Source organism: Salvelinus alpinus, chromosome 10 (genome assembly GCF_045679555.1).
Source record: "Salvelinus alpinus chromosome 10, SLU_Salpinus.1, whole genome shotgun sequence".
NCBI lineage: Eukaryota > Metazoa > Chordata > Actinopteri > Salmoniformes > Salmonidae > Salvelinus > Salvelinus alpinus.
The window spans coordinates 31,543,826-31,568,553 of NC_092095.1; the positions used below are offsets into that span (position 1 = coordinate 31,543,826).

Below are 24,728 nucleotides of genomic sequence, written 5' to 3' on the forward strand. Positions count from 1 at the left end.
AGAGGAGGAGGAACGTCGTTACAGAACCACCCACCAATCCAGAACCAAGCAGCGTAATGTCGAGCAGAGGAACCAGGACTCGTGGACGTTTTAAATGGAAAGGGTTGCTACACATGGGAGGAGATCCTGGCTGGAAGGGATCGCCTCCCATGGGAACAGCTGGAGGCACTGAGGAGAGCAGAGGCAACCGGAGAAGGGAACCGGCGTTATGAGGGGACGCGTCTAGCACGGAAGCCCGAAAAGCCCGTGAGTACTACCCAAAAATTTCTTGGGGGGGGCTAAGAGGTAGTGGGCCAAGGGCAGGTAGGAGACCTGCGCCCACTTCTCAGGCTAACGGTGGAGAGCGGGAGTACGGGCAGACACCGTGTTACGCAGTAGAGCGCATGGTGTCTCCTGTACGTGTGCATAGCCCGGTGCGGGTTATTCCACCTCCCCGCACTGGTAGGGCTAGATTGGGCATTGAGCCAGGTGTCATGAGGCCGGCTCAACGCGTCTGGTCTCCAGTGCGTCTCCTCGGGCCGGCATACATGGCACCTGCCTTACGCATGGTTTCCCCGGTTTGCCTACATAGCCCGGTGCGGGTTATTCCACCTCCCCGCACTGGTCGGGCGACCGGGAGCATTCAACCAGGTAAGGTTGGGCAGGCTCAATGCTCAAGAGAGCCAGTACGCCTGCACGGTCCGGTATTTCCGGCGCCACCTCCCCGCCCCAGTCCAGTACCAACAGTGCCTACACCACGCACCAGGCTTCCAGTGCGTTTCCAGAGCCCTGTTCCTCCTCCACGCACTCTCCCTGTAGTGCGTGTATCCAGTTCGGTGCCTCCAGTTCCGGCACCACGCACTAAGCCTCCTGTGCGTCTCCAGAGCCCTGTACGCACTGTTCCTTCTCCCCGTACTCGTCCTGATGTGCGTGCACTCAGCCCGGTGCCACCAGTGCCGGTACCACACACCAGGCCTATAGTGCGCTTCGAGAGGTCAGTGTGCCCTGTCCCTGCTCCCCGCACTAGGCTTGAAGTGCGTGTCTCCAGTCCGGTGCCTCCAATTCCGGCACCACGTACCAGGCCTACAGTGCGTCTCAGCCGGCCAGAGTCTGCCGTCTGCCCAACGGCGCCTGAACTGTCCGTCTGCCAAGCGCCGCATGAACTGCCCGTCTGTATTGAGCCTTCAAAGCCGCCCGTCTGCCATGAGCCTGCAAAGCCGCCCGTCTGCCATGAGCCTACATAGCCTTCCGCCAGACAGGAGCCGCCAGAGCCTTCCGCCAGACAGGAGCCGCCAGAGCCTTCCGCCAGACAGGAGCAGCCAAAGCCTTCCGCCAGACAGGATCAGCCAGAGCCATCCGTCTCCGCAGCGCCATCTGAGCCATCCGTCTCCGCAGCGCCATCTGAGCCATCCGTCTCCCCAGCGCCATCTGAGCCATCCGTCTCCCCAGCGCCATCTGAGCCATCCGTCTCCGCAGCGCCATCTGAGCCATCCGTCTCCCCAGCGCCATCTGAGCCATCCGTCTCCCCAGCGCCATCTGAGCCATCCGTCTCCCCAGCGCCATCTGAGCCATCCGTCTCCCCAGCGCCATCTGAGCCATCCGTCTCCCCAGCGCCATCTGAGCCATCCGTCTCCCCAGCGCCATCTGAGCCATCCGTCTGTCCCGAGCCATTAGAGCCGCCCGTCTGTCCCGAGCCGTCAGAGCCGATAGTCAGTCAGGAGCCGCTAGAGCCATTCGTCAGACAGGATCTGCCAGAGCCGCCAACCAGACGGGATCTGCCAGAGCCGCCAACCAGACGGGATCTGCCAGAGCCGCCAACCAGACGGGATCTGCCAGAGCCGCCAACCAGACGGGATCTGCCAGAGCCGCCAACCAGACGGGATCTGCCAGAGCCGCCAACCAGACGGGATCTGCCAGAGCCGCCAACCAGACGGGATCTGCCAGAGCCGCCAACCAGACGGGATCTGCCAGAGCCGCCAACCAGACGGGATCTGCCAGAGCCGCCAACCAGACGGGATCTGCCAGAGCCGCCAGTGAGCCATGAGCGTCCAGAGCTGTTAGTGAGCCATGAGCAGCCAGAGCCGTCAGCCTGCCATGAGCGTCCAGTGCCGTCAGCCTGCCATGAGCGTCCAGAGCCGTCAGCCTGCCATGAGCGTCCAGAGCCGTCAGCCTGCCATGAGCGTCCAGAGCCGTCAGCCTGCCATGAGCGTCCAGAGCCGTCAGCCTGCCATGAGCGTCCAGAGCCGTCAGCCTGCCATGAGCGTCCAGAGCCGTCAGCCTGCCATGAGCGTCCAGAGCCGTCAGCCTGCCATGAGCGTCCAGAGCCGTCAGCCTGCCATGAGCGTCCAGAGCCGTCAGCCTGCCATGAGCGTCCAGAGCCGTCAGCCTGCCATGAACGTCCAGAGCCGTCAGTCAGCCATGAGCTGCCCCTCAGCCCGAAGCGGTTAGTAATCCAGAACTGCCCCTCAGTCCAGAGCTGTCTCTCTGTCCGGAGCTGCCCTTCAGTCCGGAGTTGCCCCTCTATCCTGAGCTACCTCTCTATCCTGAGCTACCTCTCTATTCTGAGCTATCTCTCTATTCCGAGCTACCTCGCTGTCCTGAGCTACCTTGTCCCGGAGCTGTCCCTTATCTTGGTGTTGCCCCTTATATTAGGTGGGTGGAATAATGGGGTGGTCATTGTAAAGGGGAGAAGTAAGCTGGGATTGATTATGGTGGGGTGGGGACCTCGTCCAGAGCCTGAGCCACCACCGTGGTCAGATGCCCACCCAGACCCTCCCCTAGACTTTGTGCTGGTGCGCCCGGAGTTCGCACCTTGAGGGGGGGGTTATGTCACGTTCCTGACCTGTTTTCTGTTAGTTTTGTATGTTTTGTTGGTCAGGACGTGAGTGTGGGTGGGCATTTCTATGTTTTGTGTTTCTATGTGTAGGTCTATTGTAATCAGCCTTATATGGTTCTCAATCAGAGACAGGTGTTTGACGTTGTCTTCTGATTGAGAACCATATATAGGTTAGCTGTTCACACTGTTGGTTTGTGGGTGGTTGTCTCCTGTGTCTGTGTTTGTTTGCACCATACAGGACTGTTTCGTTCGTTTGTCATTTTGTTTGTAGTAAGTACTTGTTCGTTCGTTCTGCGTGTTTTATGTCAGTTCATCGTTCTAGTCTGTCTACATTCGTTTTGTTATTTTGTAATCATTTCAAGTATAGTTCGTTTTTGTTCTTGTTTAATAAAATTCATTATGGCATTTCAACGCGCTGCACCTTGGTCGAATCACTACTCCTCCTCTTCGTATGAAGAGGAGGAGGAACGTCGTTACAGGTAACTTGACAGTAGGTTCAGGCAAATTTGATTGGCACAGGAAGAAAGGAAAAGGGTCTGCTTCAAAAGGTAGGATTCATTTAGGGCTAATGTAAGCCTAAACTATCTAGAAAAATCTATTTCTTTCTGATGCTCCTTAAATTCAGTTTGGTGCCTAACGTTTCAAAAGTTGGGAGCAGTGTGTTTGTGGGAGAAAGAGAGTGGTGTGTGTTTATGAGAGTGAGGAAGACAGAGAGACGAAGAGAGGGAGAGTGTGTGTGTGTGTGTGTGTGTTAACTGAAGAGTAAAGAAGGTTTCATGAGGTGTTTTCCCCTTACTGACACGCAGGTCCTTATGAATGTATATCACAGGAGGTTGGTTGAACCTTAATAGGGGAGGACGTGCTCCATCAAACACATGGTTTCTATGCGTTTGATGCCTTTCCATTTGCGCCGTTCCAGTCATTACTATGAGCCATCCTCCCTTCACCAGCCTCCACTAATGAATATTCTGGGAAGACCTTTGCAAATATGAGCAAATCAGCCATTCTATGCAGTATTCCATTATACACTGAACAGTATGAAGTCAAATTCAATGTGTTGTAACTTGAATAAGCGTCCGGGGTGGGGGGCAGAACAGGATGCTAGGCCACTGATTTTTTCCCCACCGTGGTATCACGTTACTACTTGGTGTCGTGATACTTGGCCTGGTATCGTATTGTTTGTAAAATGTTGGTATCAGTGTGCAGTAGATGCTTCCTTGCCATAGAGGGAAATAGGAATCATTACCGAAGTTCTGTCGTCCTTAAGAGCAGGTTATCTATCCAACACATTCATCTAAACCCATTCATTCATCGCACCTCACTGACGTACTCCCACTGAAACATTTGCAAACTAATCTTGCCTTGACGCAGGGCTTCCAGGCTGTAATACCATAAACCGCACCACATAACTGGCTATATAAGCATAAAACTGCTGAAATGTTCCATGAACAGCCAAGCGAGACATTGTTGATATGATCTCATTAACAGTATGCTATATATGAGCTCAGCTTTAACAAGGGGAAAGGAAAAAAAGATGTCAAAAGGCTGGAGACAGAGAGACAGAGAGAAGAACAAACTAGTAACCCTACTGTCTAGCGTCTATTTCCGTCTTCATTATAACTATGTTCAAGTCTAGCATGCAGCCCATTATCTTTCACTGAACACAGACTTTATGTAAGATTAAAAACTCCATATCTAGAAGTCAAAGCACTTCTCCTGTACAGTATATACAGGCTGTAACATTATCAAAGTCGGGTAGAACTTTGTCTAACTTCCAAATCGGAGCACTTAGGAGGTTAAAAATGGATGAACCCCTGTACTTTTTGGTTGCCATGGCGCCTAATGGCAGCCTGTGTAGTTTACTCCTGCTAATGTATCCGTAATTATTTGTTTTATTTTTTTCATATTATGTGCATTGTTTTTAATATACAGTATATATATATATTTTTTTATAGCTAATCAAGTATTGAACACATATTTATTTTTACCAACAAGGTTAAGTTAGTTATTTTTATCAACTCCTTTAATCAACTAGCTAATTGTTCGGATTCGAAAACCAGCCCAAATCTTCAAAGAGCCTCATCTCATTTTCTTTCAGGCTGGAACAAAGACTCAGAAACAGCAGCAACCATTATTCACTACACAGAAGGGGTTAGGAAACGATTACTCAAACTAAAGTATTGTGTGTGCACTCCCAGTGAGTGCAGTACAACATGCCCACCGGAGTTGGATGATAAAGGACACTGGCCACGTCTCTGCAGGCTGCTCCTCAGGCAGTTGGAAACACCGCGAGACCCACAAGGCAAATCTGAAAACGCGGAGTGGATTTCAGAACCTCTTCAGACACTTCATGCAACTCCTGTTCCATCTACAGCTCCCTTGCCTATCAGAATGGAACTATTTATTGTCTAGTCTCTCACTAATAAATCCCTCCTGCTGCACAACCACATAGTAGACAAGGAGCTTGACATGTGCCTAACTGAAACCTGGCATCAGCCTGGGGTCTACTCAGCCCTAAATAAGGCATGCCCACCTTCCTCAGCACTGGCTTAGCCATCATAGCCAAGTTGAACTCGAAAGGTCCCACCTGCCTGAACTGTGCTCTTTTGTATGTCTCGTTGTAAAATCCAAAACGCTCTACTCCACCTCAACCAACATTGTGATTCTAGGAGACTTCAATATCCACGTTGACTCTCCCTCATGTCACTACTGCTGAGTTTCTGAGTTGACCTGAAGCTACTTGTTGATGCCACCACGCACACCTGTGGGGACACTTGACCTGGTCATCACTGACTCTGCCCCAATCAACGACATGCCGGTCTATGACCTTAGTGTGTCTGACCACAAGGTTGTCGCACTGGACTTGACATTCCTTCCCCCTTTAACCAAGTCCAAGCACGTGTTTCCAGAACTGGAAAAACATCAACCCAGCCAGCTTGTCAGAGGACATATTGAACCGGTCTCCTCCAGCTTTTTCATCAGTGAATGAAATTGTGGAGTTTTACAACCAATGCCTGAGCAGTGTGCTTGACCATAAACATATTGGACATCGCATTCGCTCGCTTAGCTCCCTGGTTTACTCCAGAACTGAGAAAAACGAAATCCACTGGTCGCATCATGGAACGGCATCTCAGAAACTCAGACTTCATCGTCCACAAATGGGCCTTTCAAGAGCAACATAGGGCCTATTCCAAGGCCATGAAAGAGGCGCGGTCAATGTTCTACTCCAACCTCATCAGTAAAAATCCTGGAAACTCACAGCACCGGTTCTCCACCATAAACAATCTTTTGAAAACCCAGTCGCAGATGGAGAAAACAGAAGAGCAGTGTACTTTTTTCTTTAAACAAAGGTTAGCAACATCAAATCTTTCATCTCCTGCTCTACGTCTCCTCCCGCCCTCGACCCTCCACGAACGCCACCTCAGCCCCTCTCCTGTTTCCTTGACCCAGGGAGGTATTAATGAAAACCTACTCCTGTACCTTGGATCCTATTCCAAAAGCCCTGCTCAAACCATGCATCCCTGCACTGATAACCCAGATTGTTAACCACTCCCTCCAATCTGGCAGTGTCCCACCTGCATTTAAGACCACTGTTATAAGAGGTCTTCTGAAGAAGCCCACCCTAGACCCAGAAGTGCTAACTAATTACAGGCCAATACCCAACCTCCCCTTTCTCTCCAAGGTGTTGGGAAAAGTGGTGTCTGTACAGCTCCAGGACCATGTCAATCAGAATAACCTGTTTGAGAAGTTCCAGTCAGGTTTCCAGCCAACACCACAGTACTGAAACAGCCCTACTCAGGGTCACCAACAACCTGCTGATGGCAGCTGATGCAGGCACTCCGCGTCTCCTGATCCTCCTGGACTTGAGAGCAGTGGTTGACGCTGTCGACCACCCCATCCTCCTGGAATGCCTCCGGGAAACCATCGGAATATCTGGACTAGAGGTCGACCGATTAATCGGAATGGCCGATGGTAATTTTGGACGCCGATTTTGCAGATCTTTTTTTTCTTCTTCTTCTTTTACACCTTTATTTAACTAGGCAAGTCAGTTAAGAACACATTCTTATTTTCAATGATGGCCTAGGAACGGTGGGTTAACAGGGGCAGAACGACAGATTTTTACCTTGTCAGCTCAGGGATTAAATCTTGCAACCTTACGGTTAAACTAGCATTAACCATAAACATCAATCGCTTTCATCTCGAAAACAAAACATTTATTCTTTCAGTGAAATACGGAACCGTTCCGTATTTTATCTAACGGGTGGCATCCATCAGTCTAAATATTCCTGTTACATTGCACAACCTTCAATGTTATGTCATAATTACGTAAAATTCTGGCAAATTAGTTCAATGAACCAGGCGGCCCAAACTGTTGCATATACCCTGACTCTGCGTGCAATGAACGCAAGAGAAGTGACACAATTTCACCTGGTTAATATTAACTGCTAACCTGGATTTTTTTTAGCTAAATATGCAGGTTTAAAAAATATATTCTTCTGTGTATTGATTTTTAAAAAGCGATTGATGTTTATGGTTAATGCTAGCTAGCAACTTACCTTGGCTTCTTACTGCATTCGCGTAACAGGCAGGCTCCTCGTGAGGCAGGTGGTTAGAGCGTTGGACTAGTTTAACCGTAAGGTTGCAAGATTGAATCCCTGAGCTGACAAGGTAAAAATCTGTCGTTCTGCCCCTGTTAACCCACCATTCCTAGGCCATCATTGAAAATAAGAATGTGTTCTTAACTGACTTGCCTAGTTAAATAAAGGTGTAAAAAAAAAAAAAAAAAAAAAGATCTGCAAAATCGGCGTCCAAAATTACCATCGGCCATTCCGATTAATCGGTCGACCTCTAGTCCAGATATTCCGATGGTTTCCCGGAGGCATTCCAGGAGGATGGGGTTTCCGGATTCGACCATATTGACCTAAGGCTCGTATTTCTGTGTGTTATTATGTTATAATTAAGTCTATGATTTGATAGAGCAGTCTGACTGAGCGATGGTGGGCATCAGCAGGCTCGTAAGCATTCATTCAAACAGCACTTTCGTGCGTTTTGCCAGCAGCTCTGCTGTTTATGAATTCAAGCCTATCAACTCCCGAGATTAGGCTGGTGTAACCGATGTGAAATGGCTAGCTAGTTAGCGGGGTGCGCGCTAATAGCGTTTCAAACGTCACTCGCTCTGAGACTTGGAGTAGTTGTTCCCTTTGCTCTGTCTGCATGGGTAACGCTGCTTCGAGAGTGGCTGTTGTCGATGTGTTCCTGGTTCGAGCCCAGGTAGGAGCGAGGAGAGGGATGGAAGCTATACTGTTACACTGGCAATACTAAAGTGCCTATAAGAACATCCAATAGTCAAAGGTATATGAAATACAAATGGTATAGAGAGAAATAGTCCTATAATTCCTATAATAACTACAACCTAAAAGTTCTTACCTGGGAATATTGATGACTCATGTTAAAGGAACCACCAGCTTTCATATGTTCTCATGTTCTGAGCAAGGAACTTAAACGTTAGCTTTCTTACATGGCACATATTGCACTTTTACTTTCTTCTCCAACACTTTGTTTTTGCATTATTTAAACCAAATTGAACATGTTTCATTATTTATTTGAGGCTAAATTGATTTTATTGATGTATTATATTAAGTTAAAATAAGTGTTCATTCAGTATTGTTGTAATTGTCATTATTACAAATACATTTCAAAAATCGGCCGATTAATCGGTATCGTTTTTCCCCCCTCCAATAATCGGTATCGGCGTTGAAAAATCATAATCGGTCGACCTCTAATCTGGACCACCAGCTCTGAGCTAGTTCCACTCCTACCACTCATACTTGCGTAAAAGTAAAGATAAGTCACCCAGTAAAATACTACTTGAGTAAAAGTATTTAGTTTGAAATATACTTAAGTATCAAAAGTAAATGTAATTGCTAAAATATACTTAAGTAACAAAAGTAAAAGTATAAATCATTTCAAATTCCTTATATTAAGCAAACCAGATGGCAAGATTTTCCAACACTCAAGACATAATTTACAACAAAGAATTTGTGTTTAGTGAGTTCGCCAGATCAGAGGACGTAGGGATGAACTGGGATGTTCTCTTGATAAGTACGTGAATGGGACCATTTTCTTGTCCTGCTAAGCATTCAAAATGTAACAAGTAATTTTGGGTGTCAGGGAAAATGTATGAAGTAAAAAGTACATAATTTTCTTTAGGAATGTAGTGGAGTAAAAGTAAAAATGGTTAAAAAAAGTAAAGTACAGATAACAAAAAAAACGATTTAAGTAGTACTTTAAATTATTTTTACTTAAAGTTATTTATACCACTGCCCAGCTGTCAGTAAAAACTGCCCCAAGTCCCTATGATGCATGTGCCGCCTGAACACCTGCCTTGAGGAGATAAAGGCATGGATGAAGCAACTGAACAGCAGCAAAACCGAGGCCTTAATCGTTGGCAACCCCTACCAGGTAACTCACCAATAACACACCTCCAATCTGTGTGTAAAGCTTGATTCCTCACTGACCTTTGACAACCACATCAAACAACTGTGTAAAGCGTAATTCTATCACCTCAAGAACATTTCCAAACTCCATCCCACCCACACTCTCAAAACCCTCCTGCTGACTGTCCAGTCTATTTGTGGCAATGCCCCTCCTTATCTCAAAAAACTGCTCTCCCCCCAATAACCCCACCCTCGGGTCAAGTGATAGCCTGCTCCTCCAAGCCCCCAGGACCAAGCTCTGCTCCTTGGGGGACCTTTCTATTTAGGAAGGCTTTGTCGATAGCTATGCTCCTTGGTGTCCTTGTAGCGTCAGCTGTGTTCTTTGTGTCAGTTGCCATGTCTAGTGTCAATTAATTTTTTAATTTTTTTAATCAGATTATTCTGTAAAATGAAAATTATTATTATTACTTATATTCCGTGGGAGCGTTCATGCTCCAAAATGGACTGCTAGGTTGTTTGTTCTGTGCAGCAAGCCGATCAGAGCTTGATGGCATTATGTCAAATAGTGTTTACACAAAGTGGGGCTGCCGTATTTGGACAACACTAAAACTGCGGTGTAGGAATACTGAAGGGGTGTTCTGTGTAGACATTTTCAAATTCTGGCAATGAGTGTACAAACAGGAATTAACACAAAACACTATACATGTACAAATAGACACTGGAATTATCACAAAAGCAAGCCAATATACGTGTCCAAGCTAAACCCCACAGCTATTCATAACACAACTAGAAGCTACAGTAAATGGTGACGTACTAGTCTCATATTTGAATGAGCTGATTGCACGTAGTTGTAAATGTCACTATGTTCAATGCAAATTCTGACCGTCTGGCGATGATAGTAACTTGCATATGTGGTGGAGGGGAGATATCGTGTGTACGTACCTTATTCCCTTTATAGTGCACTAGTTTTGACCAGAACCCTATGAACTACATAGATAATAGCGTGCCATTTGGAAAGTAGCCCAACACATGCAGTAAAAATGTGTCATAGAGCACTAGAGAGAATGTGAACATAATTTCAGTGGCTGCTCTGCTACATTAGAGGAACTTGCCTATTAGGCACAGAGCACAGCCCAGGGCAGAGCACCAATGGCAGGACTCCCAAACTAGGGACCATGCTGAGGAGGATTCAGGTAAAATATGCATCACACTGACTAAATACAAGGTATTATTGGAAAGGCTTTAAGGTCATTATACCGACTAGAGCATTTCACTTAGAGGCACTATGAGATGTGTTTACCAATCAAAATTAGATTTTACCATTCCAATTTTACTTTTGGATTATGTACTACTGTTGTTCTTGAAGTAACAGCCTTCAAAATCCTTTTCATTGTGCAGAGCCTGTGTTCTTGCAGTAACGCTCTCAGTATCAGAGTAACGGTTCCCCACCGGAGACCAGTATACAATTCTACTGTTCTCCCACTTGCCTGTCTACCCCCTCTGTTTCCAAATGTCTAAAGATGAAGTGTAGAATGTAAAATATATATATTTTTTAAACTTAAGTAATAAAAATATGTTATCTATCCCAGAACCACTTATGTTTTCCAGTGGAGTGAGATAACCAAGCTGCATGTTCAGAAAAAAGCCAATCCTCTGTCATATCTTGTTGCTCCGGCTCTGATTTCCCTAGCTTATCTCCGGCAGTAACCATGGCGATGCAAGCCATACAGAACATCCTCGTTATCAGGGTCCTAGAGGACTCGCTGGAGTGTGGTATTTTCGTGGTGACCGTCCGCTGTGGAGACCGCCTCCTGCTGGACTTCTGGTGGCGGAAGCCCCCATTTTGGAACAGCCAGGTGGAACAGACAGACATCCAGTGCCAGGCTGGACCAGAGCCAAACCAGGGGGTGGATTTTGTTCTGCGGGCCCTTCACAGAGCGCCTAACCTCCCCAACATACACTACTGGGGCCCCTTTGTTGTCGGCCTGTGCCTGGACGCGCTGCCCTTCCGTTTTCACCTCCTACCCGAAGCGCTCGGCGGTGGTATACAGGAAGTGATGCAAGAATGTGGCGAGCTGGTGCTCATACGCTGAGGGGGCTCGGAACTGTATTGGTGGCTATAGCATATCATTCTTTCCGACCTGACTTTACTGGGCAGCTGACTCAGACATGGCCGAGTCAGTCAGTCAGTCCCAGATGGAAGCCCAGCCTACCCTGGTTCCTCTGGACTGCACTGTGGTCTCCCACCATCCCACGCCCACTCAGTTATATCCACCATCCACCCATCCATCCCTCCCTCCTTCCCTGTTCCTTTGCCTGCTCTGTGTCTGCCCAGAGACAGCCACCACCACGACATCACTGGCCTGACCACAAAGGCGATAGTGGGAAGAGCCGAACCGCTTTATAACGGAGGAGTCACCACTTCAAAAGGCAGTGTGGTGAAGCCGGATGAAAGATGAAAGAACAGACACTCTGGTATAAGACTGGAGAAACAAAGCCTGAGCAAACAAGGCTAGTAGAGGGAGAGGAGAGGAGGAGGAAAGGGGGGAACAAAGGAGAAAATGGCACCCTTGCCTTGCCCAAATTAGACTGACCTCCTTTCTAGGGAAAAGCTGGTCCTCAAAGGCCGATATCACACATAGTTACTCCAAGAGAACATTTTATGACAAGCCATAGGCAGTTAAAACAGAAAATAAAACATTCTATTTGGAAAGCGCAAACAAAATACTACTCAAGCGTATCACCCACCACCCCAGCCCTGTAGCCCCGGCCAGATACTTACCATCATAGGTAAAGTAGGCCCCGTCCTTGAAGACTACGACCGATGGAAGCTCTGGCAAAGTCACTGACTGGATGGTGAAAACACATAAAATACATAATTCAAAGCGAATTCCATAAATCATCCCTTACTTTCTTAATTTATGGGCACCTGAACCATACGAGACAGCAGTCCTATTGGCGGCAAGCCATCCTAGCAAACTATGAACCTCATGCCAGATAAACCTGCAAAAGCAGCATGCTCGCAGGCTTCACTGTCCCTATGGCATTTACCATATCATACTGCATGGAGAATGTCACTGCAGCACTGCTGGACTTTCACTTGTAAGTGCTGCCTTGTGTTCGACTAGCAGGCTATGCGACTAAAACAATTATCAAAAATCACAATAAATCCCTAATTAGAAAAGTGATGAGAATGAAACTTTCAAATGCGCCGCTGATAAGTTCTCCTCTCTGAAATGATATGTGGGAAAACAACCTGGCTGAAGAGCCAGGGGACATGCCACATTCTCAAGGCCGTTACCTCTGGTAAGACGTCTTCAGACGCAGAGAAGAAGTATGTATACACAATCAGCTCCGCAGCCATGTCGATATACTTCTCCTGCAAACGAGAAATCAACACAAGTTACAAGCTTCTTCTTCTCCGAGAATTGCCCTCGGTGTTAACTTGGTTTGGGACATTTATCAAGGTTGTCTAGCACGTTGTATAAAATGGGCCTTTCCTCACTCTGAGAGCGCTTGGCAGCAGCAGTGTGAGCAGCAGCTTTATGATCCAATCAATAAATTCTAGCTAAATGCCGTGACAGCTTTCAGTGGCTTTGATTGGATGATAAGATAACATTTCAGACCCACAGAGAAGCGATAAACATATGGGGGGGAATGCATATCGAATTACTCAGAAAGCATATAGTTAAATCAGGATGGTAGCTAACCAATACGTCAATGTAGTATGGATCGTCTTACTATATAATGTGTACTATGTGAGAGCTCCAACCAAGAATTCCAATTTCTTTTTACACCTCTGAATGGCAAATCACCTACTTGAACTGACTGGAATAAATGTATCGTTAACAAATTCCCATGATCACACTGAGAGAATATGAATCCTACTATGATTTCATGCAGCGAATTACTTAACATAAATGTTTGTCGATTTTGATATTTTTCACTCAAAATGTCTGAAGGTATTGGGTCAAAACAACTTCGCACATATTATATTGCTACACATTGTGAACACTCTCACTCCACACTTGGAGGTTATGCGGTCTGGACCAGAGAAACTTCCAGAGCCCCTACCTTGAGTGGAGACTCCCCGCCGAAGTATACAAAGAGCACGTCATGTCTCTTCATCATATGGTCAAACATCTGTTTGCTTGGAAGTGCTCGGACTGCTGGCCTGAAGAGGACAGAAGACATGCACACAAACAGAAACACTATATTAGGATTATAAAATCATGTGTTTGCCATTAGTTAAATTGCCTGAAGTTGAGAAAACATTTTTCAAACAAAGTGAAACAGAGAGGAACTAACCTGAACATCTCATATTAGAACACTGATTTATTTATTGCTACGGACTGCATACTGAACACGGCCATGTTTCTTTCCTAGTTGAACTCTAGTTTAACGTGTATGGTTCTGGTGCCATCTAGTGAACATCGCAGAAGCATGCAGTCAGAGGTGAAAACCCAACCAGGTCTTTGACCCACCATTCCGACTGATCAGTCATCATGGGTCTAGTTTGGATTTTCCCGAGAGAGAGGAATCCCCTTAAGCTAAGCTATTAACTGGCATTTGAAGAGACTTTAAAGGACTAGGGTGGAAATTCACTGCATTCTAAGGGGGAGACAAGACATTTGTTGTATAGAGTTCCATGTGTAGCCCATACAGCATAATGTCCTGTTTAGAAGACCACAGTATTCAGGGCATGTATAGCCATTTTTGTCCGATCATATTTATTCATATAGACTTACATAAGTGATTATGTACTCATTTATATCACCCATAAGAGATGTTGAAGCAACAGCGCATATGGTAAGAGTCCTACGACTTACCCTGCTACCCTGTTTGCGAATTCTACGATGTCATCCTTTGTCCTTGGCCCCTTGTAATTATAGGCAAGATCACCCTTTAGCCTGAGAAAGGAGGAGAGTGAGTGTGGCGGAGAGAAAGAGATTGAATAACACCAAGAAAAAGACTGTGAATTTCCTTCTTTATGCCAGTCCTTTTGTGAGGATAAATGGACAGAATGGTACATTTGCATGAGAAAAACAAGATAAAAGCCTTTCATTTGGCCCTTTAATTGTTATTCTCGGTATCTAGTGCTTGTATGTGTGCATTCTGACAACCCACTCTGGGGTTGCTCTTTGTAATGCTGTGAAAAGGCATGATAACAATGCCAAAGCTAAAAGAGATTACACTTCCCCAGCAAGTGTGAGTCAAATCCAAAACTACTCAAACCAAAATTTGATTCCAATCCAGAGGCAGGTCCATGGGTCAAAGCGATCCCTTTACCCAGAGGTCAGGGCTGTATGTATCAAGCGTCTCAGAGTAGGAGTGCTGATTACGGATCAGGTTTGCCTTTAGATCACAACTAATAACATTACATGGACAGGGGTTAACCTGATCCAAGATCAGCACTCCCACTCAGAGATACTTGACACTTTCAGCCCCAGAATCTCTCTATTTGATCAGGGTTTTGGATAAGCGTCATCCAATTTCCAATAGCAGTACAGGAGAGAAAACAAGGCCCTCTTCTCTTTCATTATAGTTACATCAACCACAACACTACCAGGATCAGACCCCAAAAGACCTGACAAATACATCCAGGAGTGTTTGCTAGGGATACACCAGTACACAAGGCTATTTGGATCTATTCTAATGAACTCCGGGAGAGATGGAGTCTCAGGTCTGTCTCTATATTTCTCTCCGGGGGATGCTACCTAGTGTAGTCCCCTGAGAATATTTCATCACGCGCTTGGTTTAATGTGATGATTGCCCCACTGTGATCATCTAACAGAGTTATCATGTTTGCTCAAACAGAACCTAAGTGTCCTACAGAAGCCTCAAATAAATGAATAAAAGATTATACGGTGTTGTTGTCTGAAGAGGCTAAAGCTTCTACTTCCTCAGGGATTTACAGTGTCTTGCCAAAGTGTTCAAACCCCTTGGATGTCTTCACATTTTGTGTTAAAGTGGGATTAAAATCTATTTAATTGTCAACAATCTCAAAAAAAATACGCTGTGTGAATAAAATGGAATCACTAAAATATGGTCGTTGCGCAAATATTCAACTCCCTGGGTGAATATGTTAGAAACACCTTTGGCATTGATTACAGCTGCTAGTCTTCTTGGGAAGGTCTATAAATTGTGCAATATTTGGCCATCATTTTTTTCTTCAAGCTCTGGCAAGATGTTGGGGATCATGCCTAGACAGCAGTTCAAGTCTTACCGTTATATTTTCAAGCAGGTTTAAGTCAAAACTGTAACTTGGCCACTCAGGAACATTCATCCTTCCAGGTAAGCAATTCCAGTGTAGATTTGGCTTTGAGATTTAGGTCATTGTCCTGCTAAAAGGTGAATTCCTCTACCAGTCTCTGGTGTAAGCAGACTGAAGCAGGTTTTCCTCTAGGATTTTGCCTGTGCTTAGCTCCATCCAGTTTCGTTTCATCTTAAAAAAACTCAATTTAGGTCATTGTGGAGTCACTACAATGTTATGATAACACTTGACACCCAGCATCATAACACATTATGACACGGCAAGACATTTCATAACAGCTGACATAACTTGTCATCATACTGTCATGACACATACTTAGACCTGTCGTGACTTATATTGTGTTATTTTATGGCTGGTTATGACACCTACATAAGAGTGTTAAAACCCACAAAACCTACCCCACAAGACATAACATTCCAGATTACACCATAGCCTATGTGTCAACAGTATGTTTGTTACACAAAAGTGCCCATATTTGAAATTGACCATATTAAATTATTGTAATTTCACACACAATTGTCACACATGCACCTATTCCAATTCTCTGTTGCTGATGACTGGGATGAATGAAGGCACAGAATTTACAGGAGCAGAAGAAAAAAAATGAAAGAAAAAAATACACTCTTTTTGACTAATGACTGATATAAGGGCATGCACGTGATAGGCCTATCTGGTTTATATTATTATGATGGTCATAATGCTTCTTGACAGTGTCAAAGTGTATTTTCTACAAGTTATTAAAAATATGATGAACAAAACCTATATATAACCTATAAATAATACATTACAACAACAAAAAATAAATTTGAATAAATGTGGGTTTTGACACATGTAGGTGTCATAACCAGCCATAAAATAACACAATATATGTCACAACCGGTGTAAATATATGGGTCATGACTGTTATAATATTATAAAATGCTTATGACTGTGTTATGACACTGGGTGTGAAGTAAAGAGTTACCAATGTTATTGATCCATCCTCAGTTGTTTTCTCCAATCAATCACAGCCATTGAACACTGTAGCTGTTTTAAAATCACCAATGGCCTGATGGTAACATTCCTGAGTAGCTTCATTCCTGTCCTGCAGCTCAGTTCAGAAGGATTACTGTACCTGTCATGTGTCTTGGTGGTTTACTACATAATCCACAGCCTAATTAACTTGACCATGCTTAAAAAAAGACATTCAATGTCTGATTTGTTATTGTTATCCATCTACCAATCACTGCCCTTCTTTATGAGGCTTTCAAAGAGCTCCCTGGTCTTTGTAGTTCAATCTGTGCTTGAAATTCAATACTTGACTGAGGGACAAAAGTTGGCTCAAACTGAAGGATTTCAGTTTGTGACAAAACAAGCAAGTATAGCGTAGAGAAACATTGTAATCTAAATCGCTGTGAAATATCTTCACAATCAAAAATATTACAACTTTACCTGTTGTGTTTATATTTTTGTTCTATATACAGTGCATTCGGAATGTATTCAGACCCCTTCCTTTTTCCACATTTTGTTACATTAAAAGCCTTATTCTAAAATTGATTAAATTAAATATTTTCCTCATCAATCTAAACACAATACCCCATAATAACAAAGCGAAAACAGGTTTATATACATTTTTGCTCATTTATTACAAATAAAAAACAGAAACACCTTATTTACATAAATATTCATACCCTTTGTTATGAGACTCAAAATTAAGCTCAGGTGCATCCTGTTTCCATTGATCATCCTTGAGATGTTTCTACAACTTGATTGGAGTCCAACTGTGATAAATTCAATTGATTGGACATGATTTGGAATTGCCCACCCCTGCTATGGAAGGGCCCACAGTTGACAGTGCATGACAGAGCAAAAACCAAGCCATGGAAATCGAAAGGAATTATCCATAGACAGGATTGTGTCAAGGCACAGATCTGGGGAAGGGTACCAAAAAATGTCTTCAGCATTGAAGGTCCCCAAAAACACAGTGAACTCCATCATTCTTAAATGGAAGAAGTTTTTAACCACCAAGACTCTTCCTAGAGCTGGCCGCCCGGCCAAACTGAGCAATCGGGGGACAAGGGCCTTGGTCAGGGTGAAAATGGGAGAACCTTCCAGAAGGACAACCATCTCTCCATCAATCAGGCCTTTATGGTAGAGTGGCCAGGCGGAAGCCACTCCTCAGTAAAAGGCACATGACAGCCCACCTGGAGTTTGCAAAAAGGCACCAAAGTACTCTGACCATGAGAAACAAGATTCTCTGGTCTCATGAAACCAAGATTGAACTCTTTGGCCTGAATGCCAAGCGTCACGTCTGGAAAAAACCTGGCACCATCCCTACGGTGAAGCATGGTGGTGGCAGCATCATACTATGGGGATATTTTTCAGCGGCAGGGACTGGGAGACTAGTCAGGATTGAGGGAAAGACGAACTGAGCAAAGTACAGAGAGATCCTTGAGATCCCTGCTCCAGAGCACTCAGGACCTCAGACTGGGGCGAAGGTTCACCTTCCAACAGGACAACCACCCTAAGCACACAGCCAAGACAACACAGGAATGTCCTTGAGTGGCCCAGCCAGAGCCCGGACTTGAACCCGATCGAACATCTCTGGAGAGACCTGAAAATAGCTGTGCAGTGACGCTCCCCATCCAACCTAACAGAGCTAGAGAGGATCTGCAAGGAAGAATAGGAGAAACTCTCCAAATACAGCTGTGCCAAGCTTGTAGTGTCATACCCAAGAAGACTCGAGGCTGTAATCGCTGCAAAAAAAATCTAAAAACCTGTTTTTGCTGTCATTATGGGGTGTGTAGATTGATGAAAAAAACAAAACAATTGAATCCATTTTAGAATAAGGCTGTAACGTAACAAAATGTGGAAAAAGTCAAAAGGTCTGAATACCTTCCAAATGCACTGTACACACACATTCTGCTCCACTGCACTCAGTATATTTGACCGGCACCTTGGATGACCTAAATAGATGATCAAATCATCATATCTTAATGATACAATACCTCATTAGGCCATGTATTTCCCTCAGGTGTTGCCCTCAACAACACCTTAAATCCCCCATTGGCTAGCCCCAGGGGCGTATGGGGAGCTTTATTCCATAGGTCTCATCATCAGGCCTAATGCTGACAAGTCAAGTCACAATGGACAACTCAGTTCAGCAAAGACATGATCATTGTGAAAGAAAATATTGGGTAAAGCATTGCTCGTTATGTAAACTTCTAACAAACGGCAATGGTCAGTGTATATTGTCTTCATATGTGCTCATACTTACAATTTGATTGTGGGGTATCCTCGTACTCCAAATTCTGAGGACATGCCTGAATGGAAAGTGACAATATTTAAACAAAACTGAAGCATGTGTCAATCCATTTTCTCAACTACTTCTTATTAAAAAAATTAACCTAAGCTGCATATCCCATATGGAACTACAGAATGGGACAATAAGGAATAGAAATTCCATTAGAACTACAGTAACCATAATCCGCAGTTAATTGTTTTGGGACTACATTTTAAGGACCAGCTCTGTCCACAGAATGCACTTTCCCTAATACCTGAAAGCTGTCGTCACCTGTTGATGAGGTTTTAGTAGCCTCTTAGTTAGCCTAATCTTGGACTGCGAGTAAAGTCAGTGACAGACAGTCATGTAATCTGTCCGTGGAATTTTAATCTGGTTTATGCGTGATTAGCCAGAGTGAGAGGCTAGGGGTTAATAACATGAGAAAAAAAGATTAAGAGATCCTAAGTAATGAAGTCAGACTTAGGTCTTGGCAATAGGAATAGTGCATCTTTAACAGCCAGGTGAAACCGATAGCAGAATGGCAGTTTCAAGGGAGGCACAGTAAGACATAGGAGAACCCTAAAGAGAGGACTACTTTTGACCAGAGCCCTAAAGGCCCTAGCAGTGCATTATTCACGGAATAGGGTGCCATTTGGGACTCTGTATGCTCAATTAGATGGAAGATATTTACACTACCAGGCCAAAAGTATGTGGACAACTGCTCGAACATCTCATTCCAAAATCATGGGCATTAATATGGAGTTGGTCCCTCCTTTGCTGCTATAACAGCCTCCACTCTTCTGGGAAGACTTTCCACTAGATATTGGAACATTGCTGCGGGAGGGAACTTTCTTCCATTCAGCCACAAGAGCATTAATGAGGTCGGGCACTGATGTTGGGCGATTAGGCCTGGCTCGCAGTCAGCGTTCCAATTCATCCCAAAGATGTTCAATGGCGTTGAGGTCAGGGCTCTGTGCAAGCCAGTCAAATTCTTCCAAAACAATCTCGACAAACCATTTCTATATGGACCTCGCTTTGTGCACAGGGGCATTGTCAGGCTGAAACAGGAAAGGGCCTTCCCCAAACTGTTGCCACAAAGTTGGAAGCACAGAATCATCTAGAATGTCATTGTGTTGTAGCATTAAGACTTCCCTTCACTGGAACTAAGGGGCCTAGCCCAAACCATTATTCCTCCTCCACCAGGCTGTACAGTTGGCATTATGCATTCGGGCAGGTAGCGTTCTCCTGGCATCCGCCAAACCCAGATTAGTCCGTTTGACAGCCAGATGGTGAAGCGTGATTCATCACTCCAGAGAACGCGTTTCCACTACTCAAATCAAAGTTTGTCACGTGCTTACTTACAAGCCCTAACCAACAGTGCAATTTTTAAGTAAAAAAATTGGTATTAGGTATACAACACATAAGTAGTAACAAAAAAAAAAGTAAAGTTAAAATGACAGTGAAAATAACAGTAGCGGGGCTATATAAAAAGGTGGTACCAGTACAGAGTCAATGCGCGGGGACACCGGTTAGTTGGGCTAATATGTACATGTAGGTATATTTAAAGTGACTATGCATAGATGATAAACAGAGAGTAGCAGCAGCATAAAAGAGGGGGTCCAGTCCAATGGGGGCGAGCATTACACCACTCCAGCCGACGCTTGGCACTGTGCATGGTGATCTTAGGCTTGTGTACGGCTGCTCAGCCATGAAAGCCCATTTCATGAAGCTCCGGACGAACAGATCATGTGCTGACGTTGCTTCCAGAGACAGTTTTGAACTCAGTAGTGAGTGTTGCAACCAAGGACAGATGTTTTTACGCACTATAGCACTCGATGGTCCTGTTCTGTGAGCTTGCGTGGCCTACCACTTTGCGGCTGAACCGTTGTTGCTCCTAGATGTTTCCACTTCACAATAACAGCACTTACAGTTGACCGAGGCAGCTCTAGCGGACTTGTTGGAAAGGTGGCATCCTATGACGGTCCCACGTTGAAAGTCACTGAGCTCTTCGGTACGGCCCATTCTACTGCCAATGTTAGCGTATGGAGATTGCATGGCTGTGTGCTCGATCTTATACACCCGTCAGCAACGGGTTTGGCTGAAATAGCAGAATCCACTAATTTGAATGGGTGTCCACATACTTTTGGCCATGTGTATTTGGTATGCAGACAAAAAAAATAATCATCATAATCGCTCAGACAAAAAACCCAAGTATTGGCATCAGCTGATAATGCACAAATTAGATTGATCACTACCTTAATATGGCGGCCTATTCAGTCAAACAGGTTCTGCACACACATTCTCTGATGGCTGCCACACGCAAGCTATGCGCTGGGGTTCTGGTGACATGCTATTGCTGTAACGTGTTACTCGTCATGCATGTCAGTTTTCTGCTTTCCCACCCCACGCCAGCCTCCACCTGTTTGAGCGCCGCTTTTGTTTTGGTCAGGGGGATTTGTACAGCGTACCTTGCTCACTGCCTGTAATAATAATAATTATTATTATTATTATTATTATTATTATCTTAACATAATGCACTCTGGCAGTGAGCTACCCCGAAGGAGCAGAGCCTAACGCCAAGACTAACGCATGCATGTACTGTAATCTTTTTCTAATAAATGTTTAAACGAATACGTGGCGTTTCCTGTCTGAACTATAGATAGCTATGGTGTCAACCCGATAGACTACATGTTAACCCATATATGCATACTGTTATTTTTGTCTAAGACTTAAAGCTGTTCAAATGTGCTTACATTGACAAAATAATGTAGGTAGTCAAGACTACAGGCAATCAGGAACATGTAGAGAAGCCATTGACAAGGTCACTGCAACAGAGACTCACCAGAGTATGCAGTGCCGTCCATCTTGCCCACTCGCACAGGCGATCCAGAGCTTTTCAACTCGGCGCCGACGTCATACCAAATGGGCTCCAGTTTTTTACAGTAGCCACACCACGGTGCATAAAACTGCAAAGGCCCAACACAACACTGTCAGTCACTGTAAAAATGATGAAATAGGCCTAGCTCTAAAACTACGAACACAAATACACACACTGTTCAGAAATAACACGCATGGCGGCAACACCCCCAGGGACATCAACTGGGTACGGCAGTCGCCATATCCTAGCTCAACCACAACAATTTAAAATAGGCTAATAAAATCATTCCTAATCCAATTAAAAGACAAATGCAGTTTAGCGGTATTAGCGGGCTGACTTTAGGACCACGAGGACACCGTCGGAGCGGGCAGATGAACAGCGAGACTTTTCTCTCAAAAGAGTGCAGAGGTGGAAGATAGCTGTAGACAGCTAGGACGCTAGGTAGGCTTAACTGCAGTTTGACAAGACATAAAACAAAACTAGTTTTTAATCCAGATGCTGAGCTAGTGAGTAGCAAGATAACTGCTGTATTGACATGTGTTTGAGGTGAATGAAGCTACTGCAGCCAAGGTGATAAATAAAGTCCCTCCAAGATTTCGCAGGGATTTTTTGTGATATTTGCGGGCAAAAATGCTTAATTTTACTTTGCCAATTCTGACATTTTGCATGGCAATAGGCAATGATTTTGTCCAATTTGTCGCAAAAATGTGGTGACAAAGGAAAAAGTTTGCTGATGTGTGGCTTGATTGAACCATATGTGGTAAATGTGCGGAGATTGGTTGAAATTGTGAGCCCTCTTTTGGCACTGCTGTGATGGGTCAGTTCTATGCAATAATATTGCAATGATTTGACTGTTTTATCCAGAAATATTGCAGTGATTGGACAAATTTACATAATATGCAGGGAACTTTTGATTTGGCAAAAAAAAAAATAGATTGGAAAATCCTGGAGGGACTGATAAAGGCTGGAGTCAATTTTGCTGTTGGCAATTCCACGGTAACAATGTGACGCAGAGACTCACTTAAAAAATGTATGCCAAAAAAAAATACATTGATTGCTAAGTTTAACAAACCATACACCTACAGTGTATGCAGAAGTCTACTTTTAACAATTCCCACTGACATGTTTACTAAATCACATGTACCTGAGGAACAGTGCAGATGCAAAGTTTAACAGAAGAAAATCTCCCTCAGATTTTTATGTGACCACGTAAATATCTACTCCGAATTAAAATTCAAACACGTCTGCAGAAAGAATGCGGTATCAGCTAGGATAACACCTTGTATATATTTATATTTTTGTTATTGAACTAGAGTAACACTCGGTAACATAACAGAACGATGGTAACATAATGGCATCATGGGATCTGTACTATACAGTCATTGTCTTTAAGGTGATGTATCCTGAAAAGGTACACAAAGCTAGAAAAAAATTATATCACTCATTTGCATATTATTCTACACTATGGCTATTATTTTAATGAGCTCAGCTCCCAAACTAGATCAAATTTGTTTGGTCCAGACCAAATCTATACCAATCATAAACTTCTATGTTCCACAAGTTGACACCACAGTAAAGTTCAGTACAATACAGTTCTGTACAGTAGAGTACATGTAAAAAAAAAGTAGAGTATAGTTCAGTAAAGTATATTGCATTATACTGCACTCTTCCCATGTGTTCTCTACTGTACTGAACTCTACTGTACCTGTGGTTTGTGACTATTATTTCCCAATTCAATTGCAGTCATTTTGTTAGAGTTTTTGGTCACTGGTACGAATTTGGTAACAGAGTGACGCGTTTTAATCATTTAATAATTCATAAAACAAAATAGTTATCAGTAAAAACCCTAACTAATTTGTAGGTCTACCTTTACTTGTTACTTCTTTCATAATCCTCCCTCCTCACGAGGGAGAGAAATTAGAAGATATTTTAAAGATATGTGGGTTTGTGGTAACAGAAACATGAGGTAATATTTCTTAAACTTACAGAAGGCAAATTATTTCTGCAAAAGTAAATATACATTTTGATATGAGTTGGCAGGGGCCTTTACTTCAACATTGTGTTTTGATGTATTTCTAATACCTTTTAAGACTTTTTCTAGATGTTTTTTTAAAGACTCCTTTTTCATCTGTGTGACCAGAAATCAAAGCCTCTGCTTATTCCACATTTTTAGGATGGAAAAATGGTTGAAAAACATATCTATGCCTTAATTCCCCCAAAATATATACTCAGCTTTCATTTGACACCACATTATATATGCTCCTGTAAACTTAACATGTTGGCGCTCATGGGACCTGTTCTCCAAATAGCATTTTAGAGGGTTTTTTAACTGTGTAGAAATGCAGTAGGCCTTAAAGAGCTTCAACCCCACCCTGTCACTTAGCTATACCCTGGGTTTACTTGAAATGACAACCCTGAACACACCACCAGCCAAAAAAGTTGAATTACAACATTTCAATAATAATCTCCCATCTTTGTGGCAATGCTGTACTTGGTATTGGGATTGGCATTTCCACCTAAGCATTTTTTTGCCTGATAGTCAATGCACAGCCCTGTTCTGTGTACCAGTCTACAAGACTGTGTTTCCGGCTGTGTCTGTGCCTGCCTATAGTGATCCACGTCAGTGTATATAGTACAACTGCTGTCACTCCAATCATTTCTCCTCAAGCGGTCAGACTGGTCTGGACAGGGAGTGCCAGCTTTGGGTGCCAGCTGGATTTGCTCAGGCCCCAGACATGAACCCTGGGCTCTGGCATAAACCCCCCCAAAGCCCCCAGGCCAGGCGCGCCGCCCGCCATGCATGACTTCTCATTGACTAAAACACACACAGTAGACACACCTCCCCCTTCCCACCCCCACTGCCACTTCCGTAAGGGATGAGCTGGACACTGGTGTCAGGACGAGGGTCTAAAGCAGTGCTGAATGGGCTCATTCAGCCTCGTCACGTCAGTATGATTGCAGTGTGTGCGATGCAAAGCAAACAAGACTCACGTCCACCAGCCAGACATCATCTACTCTGGTGTCTTTAAATCTGAGGAAGAAAAAAAAATAATAATAATCAG

At 44.3% G+C, this 24,728-nt stretch overlaps 1 protein-coding gene across 2 annotated transcripts in view; it reads right to left on the bottom strand.

The window, feature by feature from the left end:
* The window catches only part of LOC139531897 (protein disulfide-isomerase TMX3-like), a 59,480-nt gene that overhangs the window by 30,623 nt on the left and 4,129 nt on the right, over nucleotides 1-24,728 (bottom strand). For both annotated transcript variants that reach the window (XM_071328838.1, XM_071328839.1), the window contains exons 3-9: nucleotides 24,658-24,697; nucleotides 21,631-21,754; nucleotides 18,783-18,828; nucleotides 14,082-14,162; nucleotides 13,327-13,426; nucleotides 12,554-12,631; nucleotides 12,035-12,101 (exon numbers count right to left, since the gene is read on the bottom strand). In XM_071328838.1, the coding sequence (XP_071184939.1) occupies nucleotides 12,035-12,101; nucleotides 12,554-12,631; nucleotides 13,327-13,426; nucleotides 14,082-14,162; nucleotides 18,783-18,828; nucleotides 21,631-21,754; nucleotides 24,658-24,697 (536 nt within the window). The remainder of the gene's footprint in view (nucleotides 1-12,034; nucleotides 12,102-12,553; nucleotides 12,632-13,326; nucleotides 13,427-14,081; nucleotides 14,163-18,782; nucleotides 18,829-21,630; nucleotides 21,755-24,657; nucleotides 24,698-24,728) is intronic.